General features: G+C 43.4%; 1 protein-coding gene across 3 annotated transcripts in view; it reads right to left on the bottom strand.

The window, feature by feature from the left end:
- LOC143328982 (laminin subunit alpha-3-like) overlaps window positions 1–14,426 on the bottom strand; it is a 51,665-nt gene extending 37,239 nt beyond the window's left edge. For 2 of the 3 annotated variants that reach the window (XM_076744563.1, XM_076744565.1), the window contains exons 1-7: window positions 14,036–14,426; window positions 13,362–13,514; window positions 3,934–4,051; window positions 2,060–2,178; window positions 1,817–1,987; window positions 1,022–1,122; window positions 100–215 (exon numbers count right to left, since the gene is read on the bottom strand). In XM_076744563.1, coding sequence (XP_076600678.1) covers window positions 100–215; window positions 1,022–1,122; window positions 1,817–1,987; window positions 2,060–2,178; window positions 3,934–4,051; window positions 13,362–13,514; window positions 14,036–14,305 — 1,048 coding nt within the window. In that variant the 5' untranslated portion in view covers window positions 14,306–14,426. The remainder of the gene's footprint in view (window positions 1–99; window positions 216–1,021; window positions 1,123–1,816; window positions 1,988–2,059; window positions 2,179–3,933; window positions 4,052–13,361; window positions 13,515–14,035) is intronic. The other variant, XM_076744564.1, reaches the window with a different exon arrangement.
- Window positions 14,427–14,677: the final 251 nt, after the last annotated feature.

Raw genomic sequence — 14,677 nt, 5'->3', positions numbered from 1 at the left:
CCTCTCCGGGGGTCGTAATTCAAGGAGCCAGCAGCGTGGGGAGTAGCAGAGTGTGGTTTTGTTTACACACTGAATGAACTGTTGTACATGTACACTTACGTTGACACTCATTGGGGCTGTCAACAGTTGCAGCACGCCATGGCTTCTGGTTAAAGCCTGGGCAGCAGCGGTCACATGACTCACCGCACGTGTTGTGTTGGCACTCACACTGGAGTCTAGAGACAGAAGATGAGACAGCTGGATTTAGTGATGCTCAGACTCTCATTTGCAACACAAAATCCCAGAACGTTCTTTCAGGCTGCCTTAATTAATTTTTTAACCACTTGGGGATGGCAGAACAAGCTGTAAACACAGTATTGACAAATTATTATTACCTCATTAAGCTGTTATAGCAAACAGCTGCCTATTTATGCAGCAGACACTGACACTAACATTAATTTCTTGATTAATGCAAGTCCAACATTCACTCTACTTTTAGCTCTGTCTTGGTCTCCACCAACTCCTGAGGGTGGAGCTTTAAGCCAATGGGAACATTCATTTAAAATACCCAAGTTTCTAGCAAACAATAAAACACAATGAAGCATTCAGGGATGTTACATTGTTCTGTTGTTTAGTTGTTGAGAGTATTCTCAGCAGCAGTGGTTCAAAGCAGAGCTTTATCACACATCTTGACCTTTTACCGACTATTTACAAAGTTACAGCCTGTAATCAGGGTAAGTAAAATAACCTGGTGTCCTTTACAATGGTGATGTCAATGAACAAGCGTATGAGGTAACGCTTCCTCTGAAACAATTCACTATCACTCAAATCACTTGATTTGGCAGCATCTCTGCGGCCTCAAGGTTTCCAGCATGTAGTCATCTCAGTGCACTGGAGGCCATTGTACAAAAAGACTACTCAGCTACTGCATGTTAATGAATAAAGACATACTTCGAAGTTAACTTTTAAAATGCTTATAAGGAACACTTTTATGTTGTGTGTGTATACATATCATTGTTTAAGATAAAAAAGTGTTACTAACCTGTTTGGGCTGTCCTGGTTACGCCCCCCACCACAGACCCGTGCATGCCCATGACAAACGCAGCGTCCACCGATGCTGATGTCTTTGATACTATAGTAATACTGTCAGCAAACAAGGAAAATGTTATCATCACTGCTACTTCCAAGTAAAAGCGGCCTTATCAGCAACTCTGCAACATCACCCACACCAGAGCAAATATCTGCCTTCGCCTGGCAGCAACAGTGAGTCACACATGTTGACGAGTACAATCCGAAACCACCATCCATGAGCTAAGGCTTGTTTATGGGGTGAATCGGTGCATTATACATACAAAAAAATAAGATAAGAACAGCTGGCATCGCTGTTTCATTCTGAGACTGTCAAACAAAGAATGAATGATGTTTGGACATGAATTCTGAATTACGTCTACAAGAGATTTACAATTGTTACAGACCATCTAATCAAACATCAAATAAGAAACACAGGCTTTAGCCTCATTACTGACAGTTATTATCAATATATATCATCCTGTTGTATGTGCCACATTATGCACCTGCAGCCTGTCGGAGCTGTCCACAGCCAGTCCTCGCTGTCTCTACCAGGGGTATTACCGTGATGACTGGACAGACAGATCTGGCACTAGGCCTTGACAAGGATGAATGTGTGAGCAGGAGGGAGCAGGTTAGTGTCTTTGTGTCAGCAAAAAGGACGCTGGAGGGTAGCTGGTACAGAGTTGTAAATCTGGCTTGCCCAAATGGGAAACAAGAGTGTGCCAGCATGACACCTCTGTGTGAGGCTGTGCGGTATGTGCCTCACCCTGCGTGTGACGGTGGGATCTCTCTGGGCCTTGGAGATCAGGTGGCCCAGCAGGGTGCTGGTGCGGAGGAAGCGCAGGCGGATGTTGGTGGCCTTTGTGAAGTCTCGCAGCAGCGGAGAGTAGGTGAAGTTTTTGGACCCCGGCCGACCGTTGACCAGAGACACCACAATCTGGACGGCACATAGTTATTTCTCAAAGACTGTTCTTGATATCTTATAAAATGTAGCCGCTTGATATGTTACCTCTCCGTTCTCCAAAGGGACGATCCGTGAGTACTCTGTGGTGCAGAGCTGGTCGTTGTCATTGTATATACGAGCATTGGGCTGCTTTCCAAACTTCTCAAGGCACTCGCGCTTTGAATCTGCCAAAAAACAACAAATAAAGAATAAGTCTTTTAATCTGTCACTCCATTTTACAAGCATTTCTCATCTTAAAGTAATAACAATAATATTATCACATGGATGACTTCTGTAGAGCCACCCTCTATCACCAATTAATATAACATATCATTACCTAGTTAAAGAAACATTGACAGTTGTGTTCAGGTGCTCTCGTCTCACCTTGTATTTACAAATCATGTTGTTGGAGAGTCAAACCCAGAAGGCAAACAGCAAAGAAGACGCATGTTGAATGGATTCACCTGGATTCTAAATATGTATTATGTGAATGTCTTGCATTACTACCTGTGTATTTTGGACTATTGGTTATTGTATAAGTGATGTCAATTCTAGGAAAAGTAATATCTAATTACAGTATTTGTGACAAAGCAAGCAAAGCCTTCAAAGCATTAAAGTTAGGGGAATGAATCACGAGTGTTAAGAAGTAGAGTCTGTGCTGAACTCTTTTAAGATCCTGAATGAACATGAACTTGGATGAAGTGAACATGAGGGCAAAGAGAAACTCTGAGATCGTAAATCTGATGAGTCACAGTCGTGTCTCCTGGCAGTGTATACATGCACTGCTGCCTCCCGGATATTAGTCATCATAACTCAGATATGCCAACTCAGCGAATTGAGAGTGTGTATTCAGGTATGTAGTTCAGGTAATTTATAAATGGTATGATATTACAGAACTGGGCAATTAAGTTTGAAATTCACTGCATGTCACCGCTTGCCATGTTCTACGCAAAATCGAGTGCAAAACATCAAAGTTTTAAGCCTGACATTTCTCCTGGAATTCATTCAAGGTTTCAGTCTTTGGTTGTTAGTTTTGATTTCCTTTTAAGACGCCATAAACAAACACACTTCCTGTCTTCTTAAGCAGGCTGATCAGTGAACCAGGATTACATGTCTGCTGGTGAACAAATATAAATCCACAATCTTCACAAAGGCTCTTTTTCAGGGCCGACGTTTTGACTTGTCTTAGCAGAAAAGACACAGGTGTATTAATGGCTGCAGTGCTGGTTCCAGGGTTCTGGTATCCTACATGCTGGATCTCTGGCATGGCTTAGCGCTCCATTGTTAATGTTAATAGCTGCATCTGTGTGTGTCCTTATATAATGTATCTGCCAGGAAAAATGCCTTTTTCAAACAAAATCTGCTAATTATAATTGAGTAGCTGTTTATTACAAAGGCAAAATAATCCTCCACATCTGTGTTTGGGTGACTTTACAGGATTTTGCTAATAAGTGGCTGCGTCTGTTCTGTTTTTGCACCGCAAATCGCTTTGCAGTCACGTATGTTTATTACAAACACATTATTGTTGCATCTGAAGTGAAAACCTGCAACCAGGTGCAACGAAGAAAAAGCGTAAAAGCTTCTGCCAAGCAGGGATGAGCTAAATCACTACTGTTTTGCACAGATGACTGTGTAGAATAGCAGACATTTTTTTTAACAAGAAAACAATTTACTCCAAAAAATCCAAACACGCATTCCAGATTTACTAGATTTACCTACAAATCACTGACAGCTGGGGGACTGGTAGGTTATACTGTATGTGTAAGCAGCTTTAGCTTTGATTTTCTAGCCCATAATCTGAACAACTCCAGAGGGGAATTCAATCATATTGTTTCAACATTAGAATCATAGCACAAGTACTGAGACAGCATGCAGGAAGTGTTTGTTGAGAATACAATAAAAACTAAAATGCTGCAAAATACAATGACATGAGAACTTACGTGCAAAATACTGCCAGGGGGTGAAGGTTCTCCCGTTGTCTACAGAGCGCTCCAGCACCCAGAGGTCAGGACGAGGTGAATTAGCAAACTTGATGAGCACGTACGCCACATGGAAGAGCTAAAAACCAGAACACAAAGAGCGAGCAAAAAAAAGTCACTGCTCTGAACGGATTTTGGCATAATGTTGTAGTTTCCTGCTCTGCTTGGTGAAGCCTTCTTGTGAAAGCCTTCTTGGCCAGCAGCTCTGACAATACTCTTATTTCCTTTGCTGTGAAAGCCGGGCACAACATCAGTATGGTTGTTGCAGCCAACCCAGTCCCATGGCAATTCATGAAACAGTCACGAAATGTAATCTACAGGATTCGCGCACATTAAACATGAGCTTTCCATTTTTTCATGACTTTCAATTTAATGTATTTCAATCAGAAGTATCTTTCATGCCTGCACCACGTCCACCATCCTTCTCATTTCATGGCCAAATGCGCAATAATAATGTGTAAAGTCCAGTTAGACTTTCAAAATAAAACTTTTCACGTGGACAGTTGGTTTCACTCGGGAGTCAAACATCGACCTCCTGTGTTTACCCCATCCATCCACCCTGGCCATGGACCTCTTGCTCTTTAATGCAGCATTCATAAATTCACTTTTATGACCATGTCACGAACTGGCCCGATACCAGGCTGGTGCAGCTTGACTCTGTGGCCATACAGCAAAGCACAAACAATTCGCCAACATTTGTCAGCATGAAGTCAATAAAAGTGGTGCAGGTGCAGCCAGGTTAGTGAAAAGACATGAGCTAAGCCCACATGATCCACGTCTGTTCTCTGAAGTCTCTATCTCCACCTTCCATCAGAATATGCAGTCCTTACAAGGGCAGAAAATGATGCCAATGATTGTTTCTGCCAACACTGAGCTTTCTGGCGGGCTCATGACGCTCTGAGTAGCATGTTTCCTTTGCAGTTCATCAACATCCTCATCAAGGCCTAAAAGCGGGTGACTTCAGCTTGATTGAACATTGCACAATGGAAAGGTAATTGGTAACATTCAAAGCTCTCTTTGTTATGGTCTGGCATGGACTTGGTGTGGCTTGGAATTTAAACCCTGTGACACCATCCTGCACGTGACACCTGCAGTGTCAACAAAAAGCCTCACCTACACCTGACCACCACACCCGTCTTGTTTTTGTGAAACACAGTTTATCTCTGTTCAATTTCAGTGCTGGCGGGGATCCTAAAGCAAACATTAACATGTTTCAAAAATAGGGTGTTGTAGGCATATTTGCTGAACGTGCGTTACCTGCCCTCAGGATTGAAGTGATGAATGAAAACTGTACCTGAAATATTGTGTGCTATATAAATAAAAGACATTTCTATAGACGGTCTTCTCTTTCAGGAGGGTGAAGACAGGCCCACACTCGTCTAGCGTCCCTCAGAGCCTTGATGAAAACCCCCACGGGCATTTGAAACAGTCAGGTTGCTATCTCTCCTTGCATGAGGCACTCATATCAAAGCAAAGTAAAACACAGCAAAGGCTCTGCTGTGGAGTCAAGAAGGATCCACAATTATTTTGATGGATTTCTCCCCAACCCCTAAAAAGTAATGGCCTCAAGTTCAAGTAGTTCTTAGGTTGATGGATTGTGAGACAGGTCAGAGGTCAGCAGGGGAACTGTTGAGTCTTGTTCTGTGAAAACTGTCAAAAATCCTCAATAAACAACAAAATCATTAGGCTGCAAATAGCCTAGAACAGGCTTTTTGCACTGACCGAAACAGTCACTCTGTAAGCAAATAAAACAGCTTCGAACACCTCTTTCTGACCTCAACTTTGAGCGGGGTGTGACTTGAAATTAATCAGAGACCACTTCCACCCACACGCAACAGGATGTGCAAAAAAAGATGAACAGCGCACACAAACAAGACGTGGGCTGTCTTCCAGCTAAAAACAGAAGCAACGCTTTTCCAGAGGAGCTGCCTCTATCAATATGTTGGTTCTGCTGAGGACCAGAAGGAAGTTTAGTTCACACGGGCTGCGATGACGGTGAGGGAGGGCCGGGGGAAGGGCCGGGTGGGGGAGGGTAAAGAGGGTATGGGTGGCTAGAGACGTGCTGGCTGCCATGTGGACCCATCTCAGATTCCAAACATAGCGCCACATTCCCCATCCCTCCTAATGCCCCCAAAGCAGAGCCCGCTGGTGCTTTCAGGAACCGTACAGATAAAGATGGTAACTGCAAGAAATTCTGCCTTTTCACAAAAGTAAGAATGTCCTTTATCACCCATAAAAATATTTTGTATCGGTTCTGTTACAGTCTAACACCAAAAAATGTGCTCTCTGAGGATTTGTGGGGTTTATGAGTGGCACATTTGCTATCGCTAGCAGCAGATTAGCTGTTATTCTGTGTGCTGAACTGAGGAGTTTTAGCACACGCTTTATTCAGAAAGGGCAACTGTGTACAACTTTTACCAAGTGGACTGGTAAAAAGAGCTCAGCATCATTAGAAATACTGATGCCAACATGCTGGCTATGAATATGACAAAAGCATTTATTCTTTATTCTTTCTTTGGATGCCCATTAGCTTCCATAAAGTGGTTGCTTGTCTTTCTGGAGTCCACAAAAAACAACCTCAAAAATAAAAGACAACAACCCCAAATCACAGCATCAATAACATAAGAAAATGGAACAAAAGCCAAATCCAAAAATCTGAAAAACACACGGCAATCCAACCACATTTTCTTTTTTACTCTCACCCCTATGGAAACGGTGTAAATTCTGTGATCTAAAGAGAAATGTAAACTCCATGCAGCGCTGATGCCATTCACTGCTGTGTCTGACTTGATGCCAATAACTGAGTGATGGTGACAAGACTCCTCCGGAAACAAACCCAGTCAGAAACAGACAGCGTGATCTTGGAAAACAAGGCCTGTCCTGGCACGGCTTTCCTTAATTTCAGGCCTGTCCCTCCAACTGTGTCCTGCCAGTCTAAACACACACTCTTGAAATATGTCCAGCACCTACGTATTGTTTGCAGAGAGTGTGAAATATCGTCATGGCATGCTAACTACATCAGCACAGGATTCTAGCGCCGCACAAAGACATGAAACAGATTGACAAGCTTGTGGCAAAAACACTTGGGATAACACTTGTGTAGAACCACCTTCTGCCCCTCCCTGCATCTGCAGCCTCAAGCTTTAGAGTGTCATGCCAGGAGGTTTAGTGTAGGAGGCTGTGGATGGGTGTCAAAAAGGTCAGGGGTTGAGCTGTGGCAGGAATGGGCTGTTTGACACCTACACCCTCACTGTCTTCTTACCACATCTCAAATTCCTGACCTTGACCCCGTATAATACTGTCGCATATACAAGGTATAAAGTATCCAGATCTGCTCTAACCTTGTACTTGACACAGCACAGCCAACCAAGTCCCTCAAGACCAAACACCATTTTAACAACAGCATATTAACATTTTTCCTTTCAATGCACTTGTAGCAACGTGTACATGCATATTGACAAAACATGCACGGCCACATTCTCAAATCTGTTGACCCCTGACATTTCATGCCCACTGTGCGTTTGTGTGTGTTATTATTTCTGGACTATTGACCCCTGACAGTTTATGCCAAGTTTGTGTGTGTGACAGCTCAAGAGTGATAAATGTGCACCCTGAAGTGTGAACAGCAGCAGCACGGCGGCCTCTACACACAAACCCTGCCCTCTAACTTCATACATGCCAGCGCTTCAGGTTATAGAGCCGCGGAGGAAACAAAGATCTCAAAAAGAGGCCCGATTGCGTGACCCGTTGCCAGTTATTCTGAGCCCGCCACGTGGATCTCTTCAATTCTAATCTCTTTGTGTTGATCAAATGAAGTGTACTGTAAAACGGACTGGTTAGGAATTTCTCACAGCTTTCTCAATAAGGAAGTGTCTGCAATTACTGCTCTGTTATTTCATAATCCGCGCATTGGATATTTTAACGTTATTGCATTGCCTTTATAGCAGGTAATGGATGCCATGATGAGAAGATGAGATGTGCAAACTCAGCACATAGCTAATCTAAATCCAAGGGTGGAACTCACAAATTCCATTCACGCTTCTCACTGGAACTGGAGGTTGTTTTATAACTTTTGTGGTGAGAACAACTACAAACTTCGTGACTGCTGCATGTTTTTATTCTACTATTGATTCTATGTGGATGTGGAGGCTGCGAAGTCCCATCTACAGAAATGAGTAAAATGTCTTTAAAGTTACAGCCCTTTTACTTGACTACAATATTCTAGCACTCCTTTCATCCATGTGTAAATAATATATCTAATTTTATCTAATGTCAAACAGGAAGGAGGTGTAGGCCAACAATCTAACATCAATAAGTTCATTTTTAGAAGGTGCAGTCAAGAAGCAGATATTTAATATCCTAATCCCAAATTCCAACTAAAGGGCACCGTATAGCCAAGACGACTAAATCTGCAGTGAGATCAGAATCCTGACAGGTAGAAGCCATCTGAGCGAGCTCTGAGAGGTTGATGTGAGATCAGAGGAATGCAATTCAGAGGGGAGAGGAGGCATCGCCTTCTGTTGGAGTGGATCAGCCCTGCCAGACAGAGCGCACTGGAGCAGTTGTCCTCCACTTTGTAACAATGCAGTGTACAACTGTTTGTCTGTGTGCAACAGGTGGGAGGGGGAAGGGGAGAGGGCTAGTCCGGTGTATTTTTCTCTGTCTCCATGACAGAATTAGTTATATGGTAACAAAGAAAGGCTGGCCAGAAGTCACAAGAGCACTGTAGGTGTAACAGAAAACATACAGTATAATCAAGTTTCTACTTGTTAGCGATCTTCACGCTGTAAAAGCCTGAGGTGCAGCTGCTCAAGAATTGTCTGTTCGCTTTTCTGCATTAAACACTTTATGTTTGGCTATTTATGTGATGACATTATTAAAACTGTTAGAAAAAAAAACCCACTTCTTTCCTCAAACACCTTGAGATTTCAGGATAGCATGTAATGATTCAAGACTGCAAACTTAATATAGTATGTGTAGGATACTATTGTGATATTGCAGTATTATACTGACGCAGTATTCCCTTCCACCTCTGTCAATGACCTTAATTGAAAGCGAGCATGTGGGCAGACTACTGTTCTGTGGGTCTCCACTCCTGTTCTCTAACACATCCCATTGCATCAATGCCTGCGTCAGCAAACCTGTGACCGCCGATTAGCATTTCCATGTATGAATTTACGACAAAGGCCTTGAAAGGGTGAAAAGATCCCACATTAACCCCCATAAGCTTTTCCACATCAAGCGCTCCAGATTTAGGAGGAACCGCAGTCCAACAGTCACCCGTGATGCATTCGATAAGCCAGACTGCTATACCGCTAACTAGCGTGAGGCGGCTGTTAGTGGGGTAGTGAATATCAGCTGGGTTGGCCGGGCGCCTCAGGCAGCCTGGCTAAAGACGGGCACTTACATCACCTCCATCGTCACCACAGCATTAGGGGCACGTATAACTGCCAATCTTGTCACTAGGGTCGGACTAAGCCAGCTGCATTGTGTGAACAAATTTTTATCGCCAAGAATATACAACAAGATAAAATAGATTTGCGAGTTGAATCTATTCTTTGTATCAGAAGGAGAAGAAGATTCAAATTACATGACAACTGAGATTATGGCCTCTATTTGCTACACACCTGTTGCATGATTTGGAGAGATGCAGCCATGCGCAGTTTATCTGTGTATCATACACGCATGCAAGCGCCATGCTTGTTTCTGAATGTCTACTCCGTATGAGGGCAAATGTCAAGGGAAAATGGAATGTTTTCAGTCTGAGACTTGTGTGTTTGTGTGAGTGTTTTCTGTTCAAGTACTTTCTCACCACCAAATTACACCACCTCTCCATTTCTATCCATTTATCGAGTGAAAAGAGAGGACCAGGCCACTTTCAGGGCGGCTTAGAAAGAACCAAACCTTTGTGAGAGTCTGAGAGCACAGAAAGGATGTCACACAATACTGCCTAGAAGAATTCTAACACAAAAGGGGGCGACGGCTGCAAATAAAACATTCAAACCAACTTCAGTGGGAGGTGGACCCCTGAGAGAGTAGATTAGGTTCCAGGGGAATGTCTCTAAAATTGAGTTCTTGGAAGCTTTGTCTCTTGACGATTGCAGAGCTGTGAGCAGTGCTAAAGCCACTGCACTAACCTGAACCAGATCACTCCCATCTCCCAACTTTACCTTATTCGTATCCCCTCTTACAAAGTGAAAAGCATATATACCTAATGTCATAGCCTGCTGGGCAAACAATCTATAAATCACAGATTTAAAAAAAGACAGATCTGTAATTTAAAGCTACAAAACCATCACACAAAGCTTCATCATCAACACAATATACACCTGTCACCTACAGAAATAACCCACAGCCTTAACATTAACATAAAAATACCAGTCATATTCCTTGAACATCAATCCAGAAACTAATCAAATCTTAATTTAAACCATGAATGTCCCATGTTCATTCATTGCCAGACACCAACCAATCCAAAGCAGCTCATCAGTTGGGAGACGGACAGCAGTAAGCCCTGGTATGTTCGCCTCACATGGTCTCCTCTGGGCTCACTCAGGCAGATAAGCACATGTGGTCAGGGCTCCTAAAATACATTCCCCAGAAAAAAGGAGTGACTGGCAGTCTGATACGTGGTGTAAATGTTTACCAGAACAATGGCTTGCCTACTGTGTCCTGTAAATAGTTTAACAAGGGCAAAAGTCCCTGGAAAAGTAGCTGGTATACTGGTGGGAACAAATGCAGAATACATTATTATGGACAAGGAATGCCTTACTTGTACTTGACATATGAATGTATTTAGCTGAACAAAATGGTCAAAAGATAAGATAAACAAGTTAAAAGTTGTATTACTGAAAATCAATTAAGACATGATCCTATGATTCTCACAAAATGGCAAATTCATTCATTTTTAGCTAATTATTCTGAAGGTAAACAAGCCATTTATGCCAAACACAATCTTGATCTACACAGAAGCCAAATGAAGATCACTGAGGTCATTTCCTGATTGAAGGTAGGATTTGTCATGGGTCAATGGTCATAAGCCAAGAAGCCACAAAAACAGGGAGCAGCTAACCTGCTCGCATTGGCCTGTCTGAGACACAGGGCTCATCCAGAGGAGATTTCTGAGCCGGGGGCCATTTAGAGAGCGCTCCTGTCACTAGACGCTGTCAGTCTTTGGGCTAGTTAATAAATGTAGCACTGAGATTTGAAGATAGATAGAAAACAAGGCTGAGTCTACAGCCCTGCTGGCAGCTCTGTGAGGCTGCACAGCAGGGCTAAGAGAGAACATCAGCATGCTAACGTGCTCTGAATGACTACACATCCATGCTGGTGTTTAGCAGGGATACTGCTGACCATGTTCACAAAACACAGAGTGGTGGTTGATGGGACTGTCGTTAGTTTTCAGTCATAAACTTAAGGATTGCACTTTAAAACTTTTGTCCGGAGATCCCTTAAGTCATTGCACTTCATCGTGAGGGGGGTATGAATGTCAGGCTGACATTGCCATCTCTGGAGCCACGCTGCTAGCACGGTAAAAACTTAGCAGACCCTGCTTCAAACAATAATCCTCACAGAAAGACCGGAAAACTGCTCTGTCAAAAAGGCCTCTCTCTTTGAACCTCGCCGTTTTAACATAAACATCCACTGTGCCATTATCTAAAATATCTACTAAGAGCTATACAGATAACAGCAGAACAGCCACCTGGGTTGGTCTTGAAAGAAAACCACAAAAGTCATTCAGCTGGGCCCAGCCCACATATTTCATTGAACACTTTATTTATCCTTTGGATTTAAAAAAAATAATAATCTACAAAGCGATCAAAGCTTCACATGAAACAAACAACTTGACAGCTCTAGTCCCGTCTTCGATCATGCATGAGAGTTATTTGTAGGGTAAAGAACAGCTACAAAACACTCTGATACGTAAGTAAACCACTTATTTATACTCAAGAAGATGCCAAAAGAAAACCTCCTTCCAAGCCCAAATCAAAATCTATATATAAGATGTTGTATTCATATTCTGTGGGTCTTTCTCTCAATTTTGGCTTTTTCTTCCATTTATAGAGCAGTGCTTGCTATTCTATTGTCTTTTGTCAATAAACAAGAACACAGAGTTTGTTGATTTGATGCACCAGAGGTTAGCCAACTGATAAAGTGCTCATTACTGCACAACAAATCTGCTCCCCACACGCCAGACTTTGTCTCACAGAGTCAGTTGTTCTGCTGTTTATGCAGACTCTTTACAGAATATCAGAAAATTTAAATGCTACAACAACAACTGCTGGTCTTAAAATGCAGCGGTGACAGGTGAGCATTGCTTACACTCTTAGTGTTTGCTTCAGATGCCACAAAAAGAAAAATGTGTGTGACAGGTGTGTGCCTGCTTGAGGTGGCGGTGTTGTGGGGAGGGAAGGCAGGGGTTGTGTTGTTGGTAGTCACCATCACAGATCTAGCCATGCTCTTTTTAGCACACCATAATACAATAATGCTACTTTCCCCGCTCCCAAATAAACTGAGCATTACCACGTATTACAGTCAGACATCCCTAAGGGGCCTGAGTATGTCCATCCTCTTGTAAGTGCGGACTATATTTAGCCATGCGGGATCTTTGCTCAGCTCAGTCCGTCTAAAAACAGAGATAGAAAAGCCAACACCCATTGTCTGACACAGTGCCCAGCTGGGGCCAAATATGCAACACGTGTGAAGAGGAGCTCTTTTGTTGTTCTCTTTTTGAAGACTACTCCAAAACTGGTCAAAACCCTCCTCACACAAGAGGTCCACCTGCACTCCAATCTGATTTTCAGATCCTTCTGATCCCTAATCCCAAAACAGAATTCCTCTCTTTCCTCACAGTGGATAAGTGAGCATGAGGTGCAGTTTTATGGGCCGCGAGCCAAACTCCTGCCAGAGACACGGGTCATGATGGAAGCATATTCACCGGCCAAGGGGGGCGTGAATCTGATTCCTGGCAGGCATCCAACTGCAGCACATTATTCACATGATCACTGCTGCCTGAGGTGATGAAGCTCAAAATGAAAATATCATCATGCAACACCTTTGGAAGATTTTGTGAATGAGACACGAAGAGTCGGTTTTCTTCTTAGCATGTGCAAAGCAATTGAAGACCAGCAAAACACCGCTCTGAAAATGAATACTCAAAAAATATTCCCAGTTTCACACCAGCGAAGCTGCTCTGCCACCTCATACAAATGACAGAACTCATCTCATGGCAGCAGAGCAACCACCAAGGCATGAAACACTTTCCTCCTCTCCCCTCTGCAGCATCCAGGTGCTACATTTCACTGTCACCACAATGTAATGATTCGTCAAACTGCAGGTAGCAGCAGGTAAACAGCTGTTCACAGCAAAATAAGGTATGATAATCTCACCTGCCCAAGGTCCAGGGTAACATTCACCTCGTTGTAGCCCAGTCCCCTGGAGAGAGGAGGACTCTGCCACCACCGCTCTGTCCCGTCGATGGCGTTGGACACCGGGTGGGCTTTGTTTGGGTCAATGGAGTGGCAGTAGTCACAGAACTGACCCTAAACGGAGTCAGATTGTTGGCATTCAGATACATGCACACCCAAATAATTGCACTTAACTACATGTGGGTTTTATAATAGAGGCAAGCACTGGCAAATGCCTAACCTAATGCAAATATTTTAATATGCAACCACAAGTGACTCTTAAGTTTAGAGGAAAAAGTATTTGCATGAGCACGTTAAAGTGCTGTTCTTACAGTATTGCGGAGCCTTTCGGAAGAACTCCGGGGTGGGGGGGGGTTGAAAGGGCATTTCCTTCAGAAAACTTAACTACAATGGTGTTTAACTATTTCAGGCAGTTGTACAACTTGGCAGAGCTGTCAGAGCTTTTACTAAGACACATTTATATTCAAGGGAGAGAAAAAACAGAAATTAACTTTCTGACAACAGCAATATAACTTACTGTTCGCTATGAATCGGACTGCAGTGTAATTTCATATTTCAGTGCCTGCATATTGTTGCTATTGACGTTTTACGCACGGAACGAAAGTTAAAGCAAGATCCCATCCAGCTTTTCTTACCTGTATGTTTTGAGTAAGAACTCCAGTCGGTCCTCCGACAAGTTTACAGTATAAGTCATATTTCGGTGCCCCAGCCTCATCCTGACCGCAGGTTGCTGTGGCAGAGATTCTAGACCCCTCAGCGAGGTTGAAATACGGAGGACTCAAACTAAAACCTGTTACGTCGTTAAAAGTGTTTTGTCCGTCTGCGTGCCTGAAAATTGCAATCGAAAACGTAAAAAAAGCAGCGAGGAGATGAGCTCCTCTCATCCCACTCGCCATGTTCCACATTAGAGATCCCAGTAGATGCTGAGAGCAACCCGCAGCGTGCAGGTCTTGTCATCTATAGATCTCCATAAAATGCGCCTAATGGGCTGCGCGAGTTACGCGCGGGGCTCCTTCAGCACACGTCCGCGACTGACAGCAACAAAGCTTCAAGCTGCTCCTCTTTCCGCCACATGTTTCCACACCAACAACGCCAGCTCTCTGTGATGTGTGTCCTCACCAAACTGTGCGCTACCCTGTAGCTGTTAGACTGTCGACGGTCTGAGCTCGACGCTAATCCACAGAGTGGGGCCAATGGTCTCCTGTCACATTACACTGAGTTTCCCAGCAGCACGCCTGGTGTCCGTATTTTCTTTTCACTCTAAAAAAAAAAAAAAA

This window comes from Chaetodon auriga, chromosome 12 (genome assembly GCF_051107435.1).
Source record: "Chaetodon auriga isolate fChaAug3 chromosome 12, fChaAug3.hap1, whole genome shotgun sequence".
NCBI classification, from domain to species: domain Eukaryota; kingdom Metazoa; phylum Chordata; class Actinopteri; order Chaetodontiformes; family Chaetodontidae; genus Chaetodon; species Chaetodon auriga.
Note: the sequence above shows the minus strand (reverse complement) of the source record. Positions and strands in the feature narration are given on the sequence as shown.